This window comes from Polypterus senegalus, chromosome 1 (genome assembly GCF_016835505.1).
Source record: "Polypterus senegalus isolate Bchr_013 chromosome 1, ASM1683550v1, whole genome shotgun sequence".
Lineage (NCBI taxonomy): Eukaryota > Metazoa > Chordata > Cladistia > Polypteriformes > Polypteridae > Polypterus > Polypterus senegalus.
In genome coordinates this window covers 329,234,834-329,250,478 of record NC_053154.1, presented here as the reverse complement: position 1 = coordinate 329,250,478, position 15,645 = coordinate 329,234,834, and the positions used below count along the sequence as shown (strand labels likewise).

Genomic DNA, 15,645 nt, shown 5'->3' with positions numbered 1-15,645 from the left:
GAGTTTTTCCCTAATTAGAGTTTGGATAACATCTGGAATATAGGGGCTTTTGTGTTGTACCATTCTCGGTTTAAACAAATGGGAAGATTATGCTTGTTTAAAGTGAGTTTTTCACTCTACTGTAGGGTGTACACACAAACTAATGTCTTTCTGTGTGATCTTCCAAATGTGTTCTATCTGCTTGTGCTTTAACTGCTATTTTTAAGCTATTTTGTTTTAGAGGACAATTTCATGTAAATATTGTCACATTGCTTCTCCACTTTGGTCTTTTCAGACAAAGGTTGCCGTCTTTTTTTTTTTCCTTCCTTTTTTCCCCACCGGGAGAACCCTGAGCTTTGAGTTTCCTTGGATGTTTCAATGTTTGAAATGTCGACTACTTTGATTGCTGCATCATTTCTTGTTCAATTTGTAAAGAAGCCTGGGTCCACCACTTCACCACCTCCCCATTACGGTTGTTTCCACCAATGGTTTGGAATCCAGGCTGCTGCAGAAAATGTAATAATTGTTTTTGTTAAATATTTAAGCTGAGGTAGAGATGGAATGCATACATTTGGGATTGTTCTAAAGAAGCCCTTTTTGCCCTCCTCTCTTAGTTTGAGCCCCAATTTAAAATACCATTTCTAATTGTTTTTTACATTTTGTTTCCTTACTGTTATGATATGATAAGTTTGAAACTTTTGGCGATAATGGATTTGTCACTTACATTCTAAAATGATACTTTTAGTCTAGTATGTGAATTTCCCCTTGGGGTTGTTAAAGTAGCTGTCTATCTAATCTATCTATTTTATCTATCTATCTAACATTTTAAGAAGAAAAAATGTCTATTAACTTGTATTATATTGTAGTGTTTGTGTAAACCTGCTTGAAAGTTTGTTAAAATAAAATAATGCCTTTTCATGAATATCCTTAGTCAGGATTTGCAAAGTGGTAAATTGAAAAAAGAATGTCCTAAAGGCACATTGCCTACTATAGTTAGGTCTGCTGATTCACGGCTCCACACAACAGGCTTTGACTCCTGGCCTGTTCCTGCGCACTGTTCAAAGACGTGCTTATTAGATCGATTGGCCTAGCATAAACAATAAACAAATATAGATAAGTGCTTTGTAATGAACTGGTCATCCATTCCATTGCTGACTTGAGGTGTAATCTTGGTGTTCATGTGTGCTTCTGATTTAATGTATAACCTTTTAATTAATGGTGTATTCGTGGCTAATATGACTTTCATTCCAAATAAACTTTTAAGGCATATTTGTAATTGTTTTATCTTTAAAATTCCGTCCCACAATACTTTGACATCAGTTTGATTGCGGGTTTGTGTGATTTAATTCTGAACAATGTGTGTTCTTTTTGTGTTCACATGGACATTCTGTATGGAACTGGTTTACCCCCACAAGGCTTCTTGTAATGAAATAGTTATTATTTTTAATATGTATCTCATTATTCACAGATGAGCTCTCATTTATTAGATGTAGGTACTTGATAGAGAACTGTTCCTCCATGTTCCTGAATTTAAGACGCAGAGCTGACCAGGTGAGGAGAGAGCCGGGGAAACCTCTGCATGATAACAGGGCTTTGTGATTTGATGGAGTCGGCCCCAGGTTGCTGAAAAAATGTGCTAGCCAGCTTTGTGATGATTTTTAGTACCTTTTTTCTCATTTTCCTCAAAATTGCAAAAGGTTCTCTATTGTGGAAAACCCCTTGTGTGGTCACAGTGCGTAAGAAGGGGCAGTCCAGTTCCCTCAAAGACCAGTTGCTCTCACTTCATAGGTGTGGAGGATGCTCTGATCTATATGTTCCACAGAGCCTATTCCCACCTGGATAAAGTCAATGCACCACTGTCAGGATTCTGTTGTTTGATTCAGTATATTACATACCTTCTTGCCACATAGACTAGGGGACAAGTTAAGTGTTTTGAGTCTAGATTCCCCCGTGGTCTCCTGGATCATGGACTACCTTACCAACAGATGGCAGTTTGTGAAGCTAAAGGGCTGGGTTTCAGAAATGGTGTTGTGTAATAATGGGAACCTCAGGGAACTGTCCTGTCTCCCTTCCTGTTTCCCATCTACATGACAGACTTCCAGTGTAATACAAGCTCTTGCCATCAGCAGAAGTTCTTGGACAAGTCCTCCATCATAGGTTGTATTGATAATGGAGGCAACTCGGAATAGAAGAAACTGGTGAGGGACTTTGTTTTCTTGTGCAAGGATAACCACCAGCACCTCAATATCAACAAGATAAAAAAGGGTTTCTAGTGGATTTCCAGCATGATAAGGAGCCCTTGAGGCCAGTCATCATCGAAGAAGTATGTGGAAGTAGTGTAGAGCTACATGTACTGGGGGTTCATATGAATGGTAAACTGGACTGATGTAACAACACAAATGTGCTATGTAAGAAGGGCCAGAGTAGTCGGGACATCCTGAGAAGATGTGGGTCTCTTGATTTGTGCAGCAAGCTGCTAGAAATGTTGCATCATTTTCTTGTAATGAGTGTGGTGTTCAATGCAGTGGTCTCCTAATAATACAGCTTGACTTCAGATGATGCAGAACGCTTGAACAGACATATTAGTAAGGCCATCTCCAGCAAAGGACTGATTCAGGACACTTTGGAGACTGTTTTGGTAAAGTGCATGGTGGTCAGATTGGATGTCATCATGAACAATTTTGCCCATCCCCTCCAGAGGCCATTTCTCGAAGTACTTTTAATAATAATAATAATAATTTATTACATTTATATAGCGCTTTTCAAGGCACTCAAAGCGCTTTACATACAAGGGGGGGATCTCCTCAACCACCACCAGTGTGCAGCATCCACCTGGATGATGCGACGGCAGCCATAGTGCGCCAGAACGCCCACCACACACCAGCTTACTGGTGGAGAGGAGACAGAGTGATGAAGCCAATCAGTGTATGGGGATGATTAGGAGGCCATGATGGTCAGAAGCCAATGGGCAAATCTGGCCAGGATGCCGGGGTAACACCCCTACTCTTTCCGAAAGACATCCTGGGATTTTTAATGACCACAGAGAGTCAGGACCTCGGTTTAACGTCTCATCCGAAAGACGGTGCTTTTTTACAGTATAGCGTCCCCATCACTATACTGGGGCATTAGGACCCACACAGACCACCGGGTGAGCACCCCCTGCTGGCCTCACTAACACCTCTTCCAGCAGCAACCTAGTTTTTCCCAGAAGGTCTCCCATTCAGGTACTGACCAGGCTCAACCCTGCTTAGCTTCCGTGGAAGGCTTATTCCTCCATAGGGTGATAAGAAATACCCCCCCGAGGATCTTTTCTTGCTGTGACCATTAGGCAGTTGAGTGCTTCTCCGAATGTTCCTTTCTTAACTATAGCTAGAAGCAATTGAAAATATTATAAACTTCAATTTACTACAGTTACTTTTTAGCATAATATTTGTTGTACTGTATGTTTTTATTCTACTGTATTGACGTGGAGTTTGCATGTTCTCCCTGTATCTGCGTGGGTTTCCTCCGAGTGCTCCGGTTGCCTCCCACAATCCAAACACAAGCAGGTTAGGTGCATTGGCGATCCTAAATTGTCCCTAGTGTGTGCTTGGTGTGTGTACGTGTGTGTGCGCCCTGCGGTGTGCTGGCACCCTGCCTGGGGATTGTTTCCTGCCTTGTGCTCTGTGTTGCCTGGGATTGGCTCCAGCAGACCCTAATGACCCTGTAGTTGGGATAAAGCGGGTTGGATAATGGATGGATGGATGTATTATATTGTTCTTTGAGTCAACATCAGTGTATTTTATGTTTTTTGTTTTGCTGTAGTATGCAATTTATATTTGTTTTTGGGATCAGTAAAATAGTTTTTGAACTTGGTAGGACTGACGTATGAAAACTGGAGAAGCAATTACATTAAGCTATATGCATAATTCATTTTTGTATTCCTGAACATCCCCAACCTTTTGGCATGCACCTTGATGCAGCTATCACAAAGGGATATCACTTATCAATGGCGATGTTGCAGTAACTGGTGGCATTTAAACTTTTTGTTTTGTTTATGTCAGCTGTGTCCTGAAAAACATCCTGTGCTGTTACACTGGCACCATTAGTCTATTCTGTTGATGTTTTCCAGGATTGATTCTTTAGGAGGGTTCATCATATTTCTGCCCTCCTATCAATGTTAAGCCGGATTTATATATGATGCTCAAAGCGCTTACATGTATTAATCATGGCTTCCATGTGTTCCCGGCACTCTTTTGACGCATGTCGTCAGAAATTAACGCAATGCATGCGTGAGTTGCAAGTACCAGCACGAATTTGGGTGGCATACTTTGTTCAATGTTTGATATGCAACGTTAGTAGTGTTGTTTACTATCAATATGGCTGAATGTTTTGAGGAAGAGCTGATAGAGCAGGTTAGAAATTATCATCATCTTTATGATGTAACGACCCATTTCCATAGTAGCAAACATGAGAATGCAGCTGACATTAAATTGCCAGCTCTTTGAAAGCGGATGTGGAAACCGGCAAGACAAAATGGAAACAAATTTGAGACAGATATGTCTGTGCAAGTGGAAATTGTCCAATTAAAGAAATGGGGATTCTCCCGAAGCTGTGTATTGTCACTGTTGCTGTCTCATTTTGCACCTTCGCAACAGCATCAGAACGCAAAGAAGTTTTGTCATCAACATCTTTCTTCTCTCAACTCATAACACAGTTGAAGCGGCTATTGTTTTCTTACCATGTTGATGTCTCACTGCCGCCTGGTAGAATCCTTCAAATTTATGAAAAGTATGCATGCAAGTATAGTCAGTACACTGCTTGTGTAGCAGCAGCATCCTCAAGCACGTGTTGCATCAAGTATATTGTCTGGTGTGAGGAATGGTGTTTCTCTAATTCAGGTGTCCAATACGACTGTGTGGCCTTACTTTTCAGTGACTTCAATGGAACTTGGTTGTGTTGTTGGCTGATACGCACCATCAGCTTCAAAGTACTTTGATATTCTTCTTTTGGCACCTTTTTTTTTTTATTAATAATGGGCTGTAGCCCATCTGTTACTCTATACAAGTAATGTCCACTCACATCGGCCCTATTTCTCGACAGTCTTTTTCTGACTACACAAAGGCCTTTTGATTGTTTTTTAAATTGGATTTATTTTGTGTTTTTGCCATTCAGTTTTCTTACAGTGATGCGACACCAACTCCAGTAAGGCTTTCCTGATATACTCATGACCTCTTGTCTAGTACTACCTCCCTTTCCTCACTCAGAGTCACTTCTGTTTAGTCTTTGCCACTCTCCCTCTGTGAGCCACTCGCACACTCTCCTTTGCTACCCAGCAACCTCCTTGTCTTTCTGCGTACTGTATGGGATGTTGTCGAGCAGTTGGTTAAGATTTAAGTCCAGATGGGCCTGATAGGTGGCCCATCTGTGTTCAATAATATGTATGTTTTGACTTTAAACTGCAGGTGCATCACTGAATACAAATATCCATGATTTGACCCTAGAAATTCAGTTTAATATTCTAGTGTACAAAAGGGCAATAATTTACTCGAGTAAGTCACTCTGTCATCCTATTTTCTGATATTCTCCTAGCATCTGTTTTTTTTTTTTAAATAAAATAAGCAAAGTATATAAATTAAATAACTATCCATACAAAACTTTGAAAAAAGCTCAATTAGCACAGCCTGTTAAGCTTCAAAAACATAATTAACTTTGAAATAATTTAAGATATTTTTACTGAATCATCTATCATGATAAAGAATGTGGAAGTAGTAAGTCATACACTAAGTGACCAGTGTCACACACCCTAATGACGACAGTGTAGCCTGAAGTTTGTGGAAAATAACTTGTGCCCCCTTTTATCATCTTTGCCACATTTTGCCCCAAAATTTCACTTTATATGAATGTCAAAATATATTTAATTATTTTAATGATGGGCGGTACGGTGGCGCAGTGGCAGCGCTGCTGCCTCGCAGTAAGGAGACCCAGGTTCGCTTCCCGGGTCCTCCCTGTGCTCCGGTTTCCTCCCGCAGTCCAAAGAGATGCAGGTTAGGTGAATTGGTGATTCTAAATTGTCCCTAGTGTGTGCTTGGTGTGTGGGTGTGTTTGTGTGTGTCCTGCAGTGGGGTGGTGCCCTGCCCAGGATTTGTTTCCTGCCTTGCACCCCATGTTGGCTGGAATTGGCTCCAGCAGACCCCCATGACCCTGTAGTTGGGACATAGCGAGTTGGATAATGGATGGATGGATTTTAATGAGCAAGTTTTTAAATGAAACAAACAAACCCCCTTTGTGATTTAACACTAGTCAAAATTGGGTGATATCTGAAAAATTGATTTTGGTGTCCACTGGAGTCTTTTCAGAAGGCAGGATGTTGGTACTCATTGCTATCCTCAGTCAGTCAGTCAGTCATTTTCCAACCTGCTATATCCTAACTACAGGGTCACGGGGGTCTGCTGGAGCCAATCCCAGCCAGCATAGGGTCTAAGGCAGGAACAAACCTCGGGCAGGTCGCCAGCCTACCGAAGGGCACACCAAGTACACACTATGGACAATTTAGGATTGCCATTGCACCTAACCTGCATGTCTTTGAACTGTGGGAGTAAACGAAGGAAACCCATGCAGACACGAGGAGAACATGCAAACTCCACGCAGGGAGGTCCCAGGAAGCGAACCCAGGTCTCCTTACTGCGAGGCAGCAACGCTGCCACTGCACCACCGTGCCACCCTGCTATCCTTAGTGTATCTTCTAAAAGTGTTTTATTAAAGAGCTAGTTGTGACATATAATATTAAACTAACTGTGCTGCAAGGCTCACATGACATCATGATTAGCCATTCAGTGTAAACTTTTATGGCTGAATTTGATCTAAAATACATTGTGTTAGAAACTGCTAGTGTTGAATATAGCACTTTGCAGTGTAGTATGGATCTGAAACAAAGTGTCCTATTCTTTCACTCTCAATGGTGCTTTATTATCTGAATGTGGCAAAGCATGCATCTTTTTTTGTCCAATCTGGCATAAAAGCTCAACTACACAATTTAAATGGTCCTTCTTTTCCATGCTATCTAGCGTCCAACAGGATCTTCACCTTGACCAAACCCTGCAACAAAATTGGGCATTTAGTGTTGGTGCTGTTTATAATAACTTAATAACTAACTGTTATATTTCAACCGGAAAGAGAAGGATAAAATGAAAATGCAGTACTTTTTGGTGGTGATTTAAAAAAAAAAAAAAATCAGAATGAGGGACCGATACATTGTAAAGCATACTTCATTACAGAGTTAATTCTTAAACGTAATTTTTATGGCTTAGACAAAAAAGGTGACAATGTTGAAGGGAAAAATGAACCAATATACAAACTGTATAGGGTTTGTGTGTGTACTTTATGTCTGTGCTGCACAGACTGGGTGGTGGCAGGATATGTCATTGGTCAAATAGGGTGGAGATGTACATTCAAGTAGGAATGGAATTTTCTAACTGTTATACCGTGGGTTTTTCTTTTTTTTTGGTGTCTTATTCAGGCCTGCATTTAGAGTAAATAATAATGACCTTTATCTTCAAATGCAAAAGTAATCCTTCAAAGATTAAACATTTCCCCCCACCCACATGAAGTAAATAAAGCCTTTTTTTTATTTGACAGTTCAATCTTTTCGCAAAATGTTATTTAACAAGTTTGAGCTGCCAGACAAATGATCAAATTTTTTTTTTTTTTTCTGTTATAGCTGCTAATATTCTAGGCAAGCTGCAGTGTATATATAGACTTAATTGAAATTATAAGGTACTAGCCGAAGCCCGTGCTATGGCGGTGTAAGAATAGGAACGGAAAACGGTGAGAAAGGAATTCAGTATAACAAAGGCTTAGGAAACCACCGTCGCAGTATAACGAAAATAGCAAGGAGCGAAACCAATGGCAATGGTCGAGAGAGTACCTTCCTGTAGCAGGCTACGGAAAACATAGACATACAGTATATAGGTAGACGCCGCATTCACTGTGTTGCCCAGTCGACACGATAAGTCAGCGTGTCCGCCCTATTGCGAGTGGCAAAAGTGCCATTTAAACTAATACAGGTAGACGTGGAAACCGGGTTTTCTGATGAGAAAACAATAACGTTTTAAACCGTATCATTTACATACAACAGATTTTGGCGAATCGTTTACATGCAATTATTTATATCCATTTATACACTAATAATGGCAATTATTAAATAATATTAATAACTATTATTATTGTTATAAAATAATTCCTCCAGCATAAGTAACATTTCTCAGACTGCTTTCTTCCATCTTCTACACATTTCTAGACTTCGTCCTGTTCTTACGCAACACAATACTGAAGTATTGGTTAATGCCCAAGTCACCTCACGTATAGATTACTGTAATGCTATTCTATCTGTCATCCCACAAAAACGTATCCATCGCTTACAATTTATTCAAAATTCTGCTGCCAGGATAATAACCTGCTGTTCTAAATCCACTGAACATATTACACCTATTCTCTCTCAACTTCACTGACTCCCTGTTAACTACAGAATACAATATTAAATATCGCTCTCAACATTTAAAGCTCTCCACAGCCTCACTGATCTCCTCCAGACTTGCACTCCTCTCGCTCACTCAGATCCTCATCTGCAGCTGTACTTTCTGTACCACACGTCAAACTCTGTGCTATGGGAGCTCGAGCGTCTCTCATAGTGCTCCTCAAGTCGGGAATTCTCTTCTCTCTCATATACATCAGCACGATTCAATAACACATTTTAAAACTACCCTCAAAACTTATCTTTTCAAACTGGCATACCAATTGTGAATTTTGCCCTGTTACTGCCAGTTATCCTTGTTTGTTTGCTAATTATTGCTGTTTGATCGAGAGTGACTGTGGACGCGGAAGTAGGATTAGAGATGGCGGGCGGGGCTCTGAAGTGCGTATCCCATGGTCTTAGAGTTGGTGGGCGGGGCTCTGTCTTACTTGCCCTTAGTTAGAGTTGGCGGGCGGGGCTCTGTGAGTTGGCGATCGTGGCTCTCTGTCTTGCGTGCGGTGTAAAGTCAACATGGCTCAGAGGTGCATGTGGACTTTTGCACAGACGAAAGCGACTGAGGCTGTGTTGTTTGGTTAGTTGTTGCGTGCCTCGAGAGCGACGCTGGACTCAGGAGGAAGGTTACAGTTGGCGTGCGTGGCTCTGTTGTGCGTATCCCATGAGGCGGTAGAAGGGTTAGAGTTGGCGGGCGGGGCTCTGTCTTGCTTACGCTCACTGTCTTGCGTGCCCTCAGTGTCTTGCTTGCGCTTAGTGTCTTGCATTCCCTTAGTGAATTATATATATAGATATGTGGGCCATTATCTGTATGGACCATTTCAGAGATGTCAGCCAGCCTTTGAGAAGAAACGAGAGTTTCTGGAAGAAGATCTTTAACAAAACACAAAACTTTCATGCTGTTGCTTTATTTATTATCTGAATAAAATGTTTATTCTCTTTTTCTATATCAATTAAATACAATTGATACATATTTCTGTTTTTGCAGAAGCTGCATTTTCCATTACATGTCTATATTTGGAGCAGTGTGAAAAGCTAAGGACATGTGCACCACTCTTGATAGCCCATCTGTTGCAGATAGAAACACTCTGGGATGGGAATTGTTGCACAACGTAAGCTACTGTATCTGACAGCCCTTTTACTTACCAAATGCTTGACCTGCATACTGTTTTGCCTTCAGAATTGCCTGCGAGCAGTTGTAAACAGTTGTCTGGATGTGTTGTATGTTTAGTAAGCATTTGACTCCTCTACTCCCCCGCCTCCATGTCTTTCTCGTGCTCTCTCTCTCTCTCTCTCTCTCTCTCTCTCTCTCTCTCTCTCTCTTTCTGGGGACAAAGGAGGAGGTAGGGACAGAGTAGTTTCACAGGGGCCTCATGAATTATTCATGAGATGCCTCTTTGATTGGAATCAGCTGGAGAAAGCAGCTTGGCCAATGTGATCACAGACTGGCGTTGCGCTTGGAGCTGCAAGCCCAGGCAAGTAACAAGCTCCTGTTTGCATGCTCAGGCAAAAATAGGACAGGGTGCGCATGCCGGCTTGCAACTGCCTTAACAGTGGGATTACTGCGGACATGTAACTGGTGGAGGGATCCCAACCAAACACCGTACAAATGCATTCCTGCTGGAAAATGAAGCTTCAGGTAAGCGAGAGAGCCTGTATGCCAAGGCTGCTGACAGCGGGGATTTCATTTGTGTGGTGAGACTAGTCTTACATCATGAAGTGTCGGTGAAAGGAAAAAAAAAAAAAAGAGTAGCGTAACCATGGATGCTGTCAGTCGGCCTCCTTCTAGGGCTTATAATTAGACTGCTTTGTTTTCATTTTCTATTATTGTTTTAAGGGCATGAGTTGAAAGGACAACTAGGGGATATTCTTTCATTTAATATATTTAGTGAGAAAGGTTTTGGTACACTTAGCTGGGTTTTTTATAGTAGTAGTAGTAGTTTACCAGCTTGTACCTCACACTCCATGCTGTTCTTTTCTCTAGCAACGCAGTTGTCAGGCAGTCTCAAACTGACCTATTTGTGCGTGCTGCTAAAATTAACAGCTGTTAGATTAGCACAGAGCAAATAAAGACAACAATGTCTGTATACCTCATTAAACATGTGTTTTTAAAGGAAGTGATTTACTTAATTTGTTCAAGCAAGAAATTAGTCAACTCACGGATTTACTTTGGTTAGCTGGTCTAACTTGGCAGCACCAGTCTATAACAGACATTCAAGTACAGTATGGCATTAACAAAGAATCCCAGTTGTAGGCTGACAATGACATCTTTGTTAAAGACGACTGCGTCATGTTCCCTTGGTTCAGCTGTCTTCATAAGTCACAAATATTTGCTTTTGTCGTGAATGTGTCGATTCTAGCGCCTGTGACTGATTAAGAACGAAAGAGTTCTTCCTAGCAGCCACTGACACATAATCAGCTTTTAACTGGCAATGCTATTGAGCTGCCTAAGAAACTTGAAGGATCGGGGTGATTTGGCAAAGCACAACACATCACAGAGGGCACAGAGTAATTCACTTTAAGAAGGAAAAAAAAAATACTATAGAGAAGCGGGCATTGTGAATTTGCAGTTTCAGCTTCAGGCCTCAATCCAAAGCTTAGCAAATCGCATCCCAAATGGATGCACAAAATCAATGGCTTTTTGTGAAATCCCCAAGCAGAAGATTAGCGATCACATGTCTTAGTAAAGCCAAAATGTAAAATACATGCTGGGATAAATGTGGAAGTGTTGCTAAACAAAAGGGCTAACACATCGAAGTTCAAATAATACAACAAATGTTGTTCTGTGAAATTTAGTAAGAAATCTTGAAACAAGGTGTTTAATGCTTGGATTAGTGTAGCTCTGTGAAAACTGCAAGCGTCTAGTATGAACAATAGATAAAGAAAGTACAGCCAAACTTCACAGTCAGTTCATTGCGTTTTATTCTGAGTTGAAGGTTTGACTTTTGCAGTTTCCACCTAGAGTGTTTGTGTTTGTCTCATTTACTGATTTATGTTGCTTTGTAATATCTATTTTTTTACTTGTAGGGATGACTCAGACACTGGAACAAAGACTGGGGGGCCATGCTGGCAATCCCCTTTTAATAATAAGCTCTAATATGTTATTAACATCAGAAAAATAGGCTCTTATTGTCCTCCCTCCATCAGGTCCCTCGGATTAAACACCCTTTTCATCCTTGGAGCCGAACTTATAGCAGTCAGCCAGGAATAACTTGCATGTCTTTAGGCTATGCAAAATGATTTTTTTAGCAGCTTTCCAAAGAGCACACTGTGCTTTATGAGTTTAGTTTAATTGTATCCCATTTTTTTACAGTTGAAACAATTGCAAGTTGTGTGTTTTGTTCATGCCACAGTGAGCCTTTGGTAGGCTTTTAGCCTGCAACCTTGTCTTCTATATGTGCAGTGCCTTAGCCGCTAGCTGATCCCCTTGCTTGTTTAGCATTACATTTAACATATAAAGTATTAATTTCTGAAGGCTGTTTCATTTGAAGCTATTTGCAAATCCTGCATGTCCGTGCAAATGTGAAGGAGCTACAGAAACACTAAATTGGATTATGTTTCTTCATAAGTGGTAGTCATTGAAGTACATCCCAGTACCTTAAATGTAATAGCAGGCAGCACTGCAGTGCAATGGGTAACATCTGTGCCTTAGGCTTGAGTATACTGTGTTCAAGTACGTTCCCAGCTGATGTCTGTGAGCAGTTTGCACATTCTCGCTGGTTTTTTTTGGGAGTGGTCCAGGTAGTGCTCAGGGGGGTTCTCCAGGTGCTCAGATCTTCTTTCATATCCTGAAGACAGGCATGTTAGGTTAGTGGGGCCAATGTTGGCATATGTGGGCGAGTGTGGGTTCTTTTTCTGCCTTTGCTTCCTGCTTTGGCCCGGATGCTAATGTAAGAGGCTGTAGCTTCCTGCAACCCTGCTTTGGATCAAATGGGTCCAGAAGCAGAATAAATTTAATCAGATATTCCTAATACATCAAGTATAGAATGCACACATTTTCACACACTATAAAGACATGAATGCTAGGTTAATCATTCCAGACTGGCCACGTGTGAGTATGGATGTGAGTGTGTGTGGGCCCTGTGATGGACTAATGCCCAGTGCTGACAGTATTGTCTCTGGATTTCTAGTGACCCTGGACTTAATAAAGCATGTTTAAAAGTATTAGATTATAGTTTCATCAATACATTTAAATTAATTTGTTTTTAAGCTGATGATTTTCTCCATACAGTAAGTGATTTTCAAAGCATTAGTACATGGCATAATGTTCCTTCTACCTGTGGAGCACCGGTAGCTAAAGTAACTTGCCCGAGATTGAAATGGTCTCCTTGTTATTTTTGATTCAGCACCTTGGATACTCAGGGAACCATGCCCCTTCTAAAATAACTTTTGATTTTGCTCTCATTGAAAGATATTATAGAAGATTTAAATAATAAGAATTCTGTCACGGATTGAGTTATATTTTGAACAACTCTACTCTAGAACTCTATATTGGTTATCAGGGCCCATAAATGCAGCTTTAGAAACATGAGAAAAAATTTAGTCTGGAAGACAGAACCTTTTATTTGCATTGAGCTCTATAATAAAGTGCAGCACATTACAATGTTGTTTTTTTTGGATTTTGTTTAAATTAGCTGTGCAGGCCTAATAAAGAACAAAAATATCCTTCCTTTGAATTAAATCTACAACCTGTCTTTTGGGGTGGCAGGGTCGTTGGTGTTTTGTGTTGGCGGCTAGGTAATGCTCCACATTTATTTATAATCCTTTTAACTCGGCTGCTGGGAAACAGGAAGTTTCTATTCAAAAAAAGAATTTCTCCGAAATTTACTGTCTGTTCCATGTTGTGGATTAAAATGTCAAATTTTGTACAACTATTGGTAACTGCCAAAAAGAAGGAAACTGGCAAGTACTTTTTTGCATTACAGTATATTTACCTAATTTCCAAGCAAACCTTTATCAAGTCTGTATGCTATTGGTAAATCCACATTGTGCTGAAGGCATGGGCTAAATACTGAAATCCTACTGCATCACAACTCTTGAGTGTAATGCTTTGACGCCAACCTATCTTTTCAAGAGGCTTAGGAGAACAATAATAAAAATGAATGGATGGTGTGTTTTTTCCTCCTAAAGCACTGAGATCAAAGGAAGCTGAACTCAAAACTACTGATCTACAATAATTTTGTTTGAGGGTGTCCATTATTGTTCCCAAAAATTTACGGTGGTTGCACACTTTTGCTCCAGCCATTTTTTTAAATGTGATGCAAGCCCTTGCTGTTAGTTGAACACCTTATTTAATCAAATGGCTCACAGCAGCTCTTTGCCTACATTACCACATAGATAAATTCAGAGAGATCATTATCTCTGCTGTGGCTTTTAGTGCCCTGCAGTCCATTTACTTTATACTGTGTTTTTTTTTCCTTCCTTTCATTGCTCGCTCTTGTTAAGAATTTACATTCTCAATTGTTGTGTGTATTTATTTATGTATTTATTCATTCAGATGTTTACATTTAAGTAGCATCTTTAATAGTGTATTAAATAAAAGATAAAAAAGTAAGGATTCCAAACCTTTTTACGTTTCAGCAACCATAAGATTCACCTCTCTTATCCAAAATAATACTGTCTGGAGTTCTGGCAATCTCTTTGGGGGCTGCTTTTGAAATATTTACAGGTATCAATGTAAACAAATGTATTTTTCAAGCTTGTTTACATTACTTAATCTTAACTACTTTTTATATGGGACAGCTGCATTAGATGGCAAGTGTTCTGGCTTCAAATCCCACACATGGACAGTTTCTGTGCCAGCTCGAATCTTCTTCTCATATCCCCAAAGTGTGCTTGTTAGCTTGTGTGGCAGTTACACATTTGGTGTGTTTTGCCCAGTGTTGCTAGGATAGGTTTCAGCTCCCTGTGGCCCAAAATTGAAAGCTAACATAACTTTCTCAAACTGTGTCTCCTTACTGAGGAAGTCACTTTAAAGGTAACAATCTAGCATCAGTCTTTTTAATTTGGTAATTTTTACATACATTTATCATGTTTTAACTTCATCTGCATTTGCTTACACTGAATAAATTCAATTTCTGATGCAGCTCAATGTGTACTTCGTCTAGTGCTGTTAACTTCACCCAATGGGCCAGGCATGATCTTTGAATTGTGTTCAAAATTTTGAACATAGACACTCTTGACTAGTGTTACATACAGTACAGGTGCTGTATAGCTCAACAGCCTACTAAGACTTACAAATCTGTGTTTCAGTGGTTCTTAATTTTAGTCCTGTGGACCACTATAGCTACAGATTTTTTTTTTCAGCCACTTTCACAATCAGTATGTCATTTTACCGTTAACCAATATCCTTTAAGTGATCTTTTTTTACTTTGTTTCCAGGAAAGTGCAGTAGTGTGATATTTACATTTATTATACATTTTTTTCTGTATCTTTCCATGCTTTATTCTGTTTTGTCATTTTTCTTTTAATTTGTTTTTTCTGTGGAGTGTGGTGTTCTAATTGTACTCAACTAATGTCAATTAATGGTGCGCAGACACCAGTGTAAAAACGTATCAGCAATTTCAAGTTAATAATGGCTTAAAACAGAACATTTAAAAGAGTAAGCAATTGAAAAGCAAAAATATTCTTGCCCATTTTAAAATACACGTGTTCTTGCTTCATTATTTAAATATTTAGTATATCCTTTTTTGTAATTTATTTGGCTTGATAGAAAAAAATACACACACATGAGCTAGGAATTAACAGGTTGGTTAATTACCATAGAAGTTCAATTATATTAGACATTAGATGGGACATTAAACTTACAGCCATAGAGTGCCCCCTAACACTGACCTTAACAACCATCGGTGCACACCTCCTTCACAAAAATGTGTAATTATACATATGTAGGAATACGAAGAGATTTTAACTTGGTTAATTAGTCATCAGTTTTGTCTTCTGCAATGCTGGTAATTAAATAATTCGCTAAGGCTCCTACTTTGTTTACTTTACGTTTCAGTGTTGTAGGAAGTGGCCTCCAGCTGTTAGACTTATATGAAGGTAACTGAAGCACACTCGTTTTAAGATGCAGAATAATACAGCTTATTGATAAACATAAGGCACAAGGTGGTTCTGTGGCTAAAGATCTGTGCTGGCATCTGGCAGGTTGCAAATCTCGTTAC

General features: G+C 39.9%; 1 protein-coding gene across 5 annotated transcripts in view; it reads left to right on the top strand.

Annotated features, from left to right (window-relative positions):
* Window positions 1–15,645, top strand: part of march8 (membrane-associated ring finger (C3HC4) 8) — a 197,247-nt gene that overhangs the window by 107,233 nt on the left and 74,369 nt on the right. Inside the window, exon 2 of one of the 5 annotated variants that reach the window (XM_039737933.1) lies at window positions 9,471–9,594. The exons of 3 other annotated variants lie outside the window; for them this stretch is intronic. In XM_039737933.1, the coding sequence (XP_039593867.1) occupies window positions 9,526–9,594 (69 nt within the window). In that variant the 5' untranslated portion in view covers window positions 9,471–9,525. Of the gene's footprint in view, window positions 1–9,470; window positions 9,595–9,940; window positions 10,122–15,645 lie in introns of those variants that run through there. One more of the 5 variants, XM_039737942.1, reaches the window with a different exon arrangement.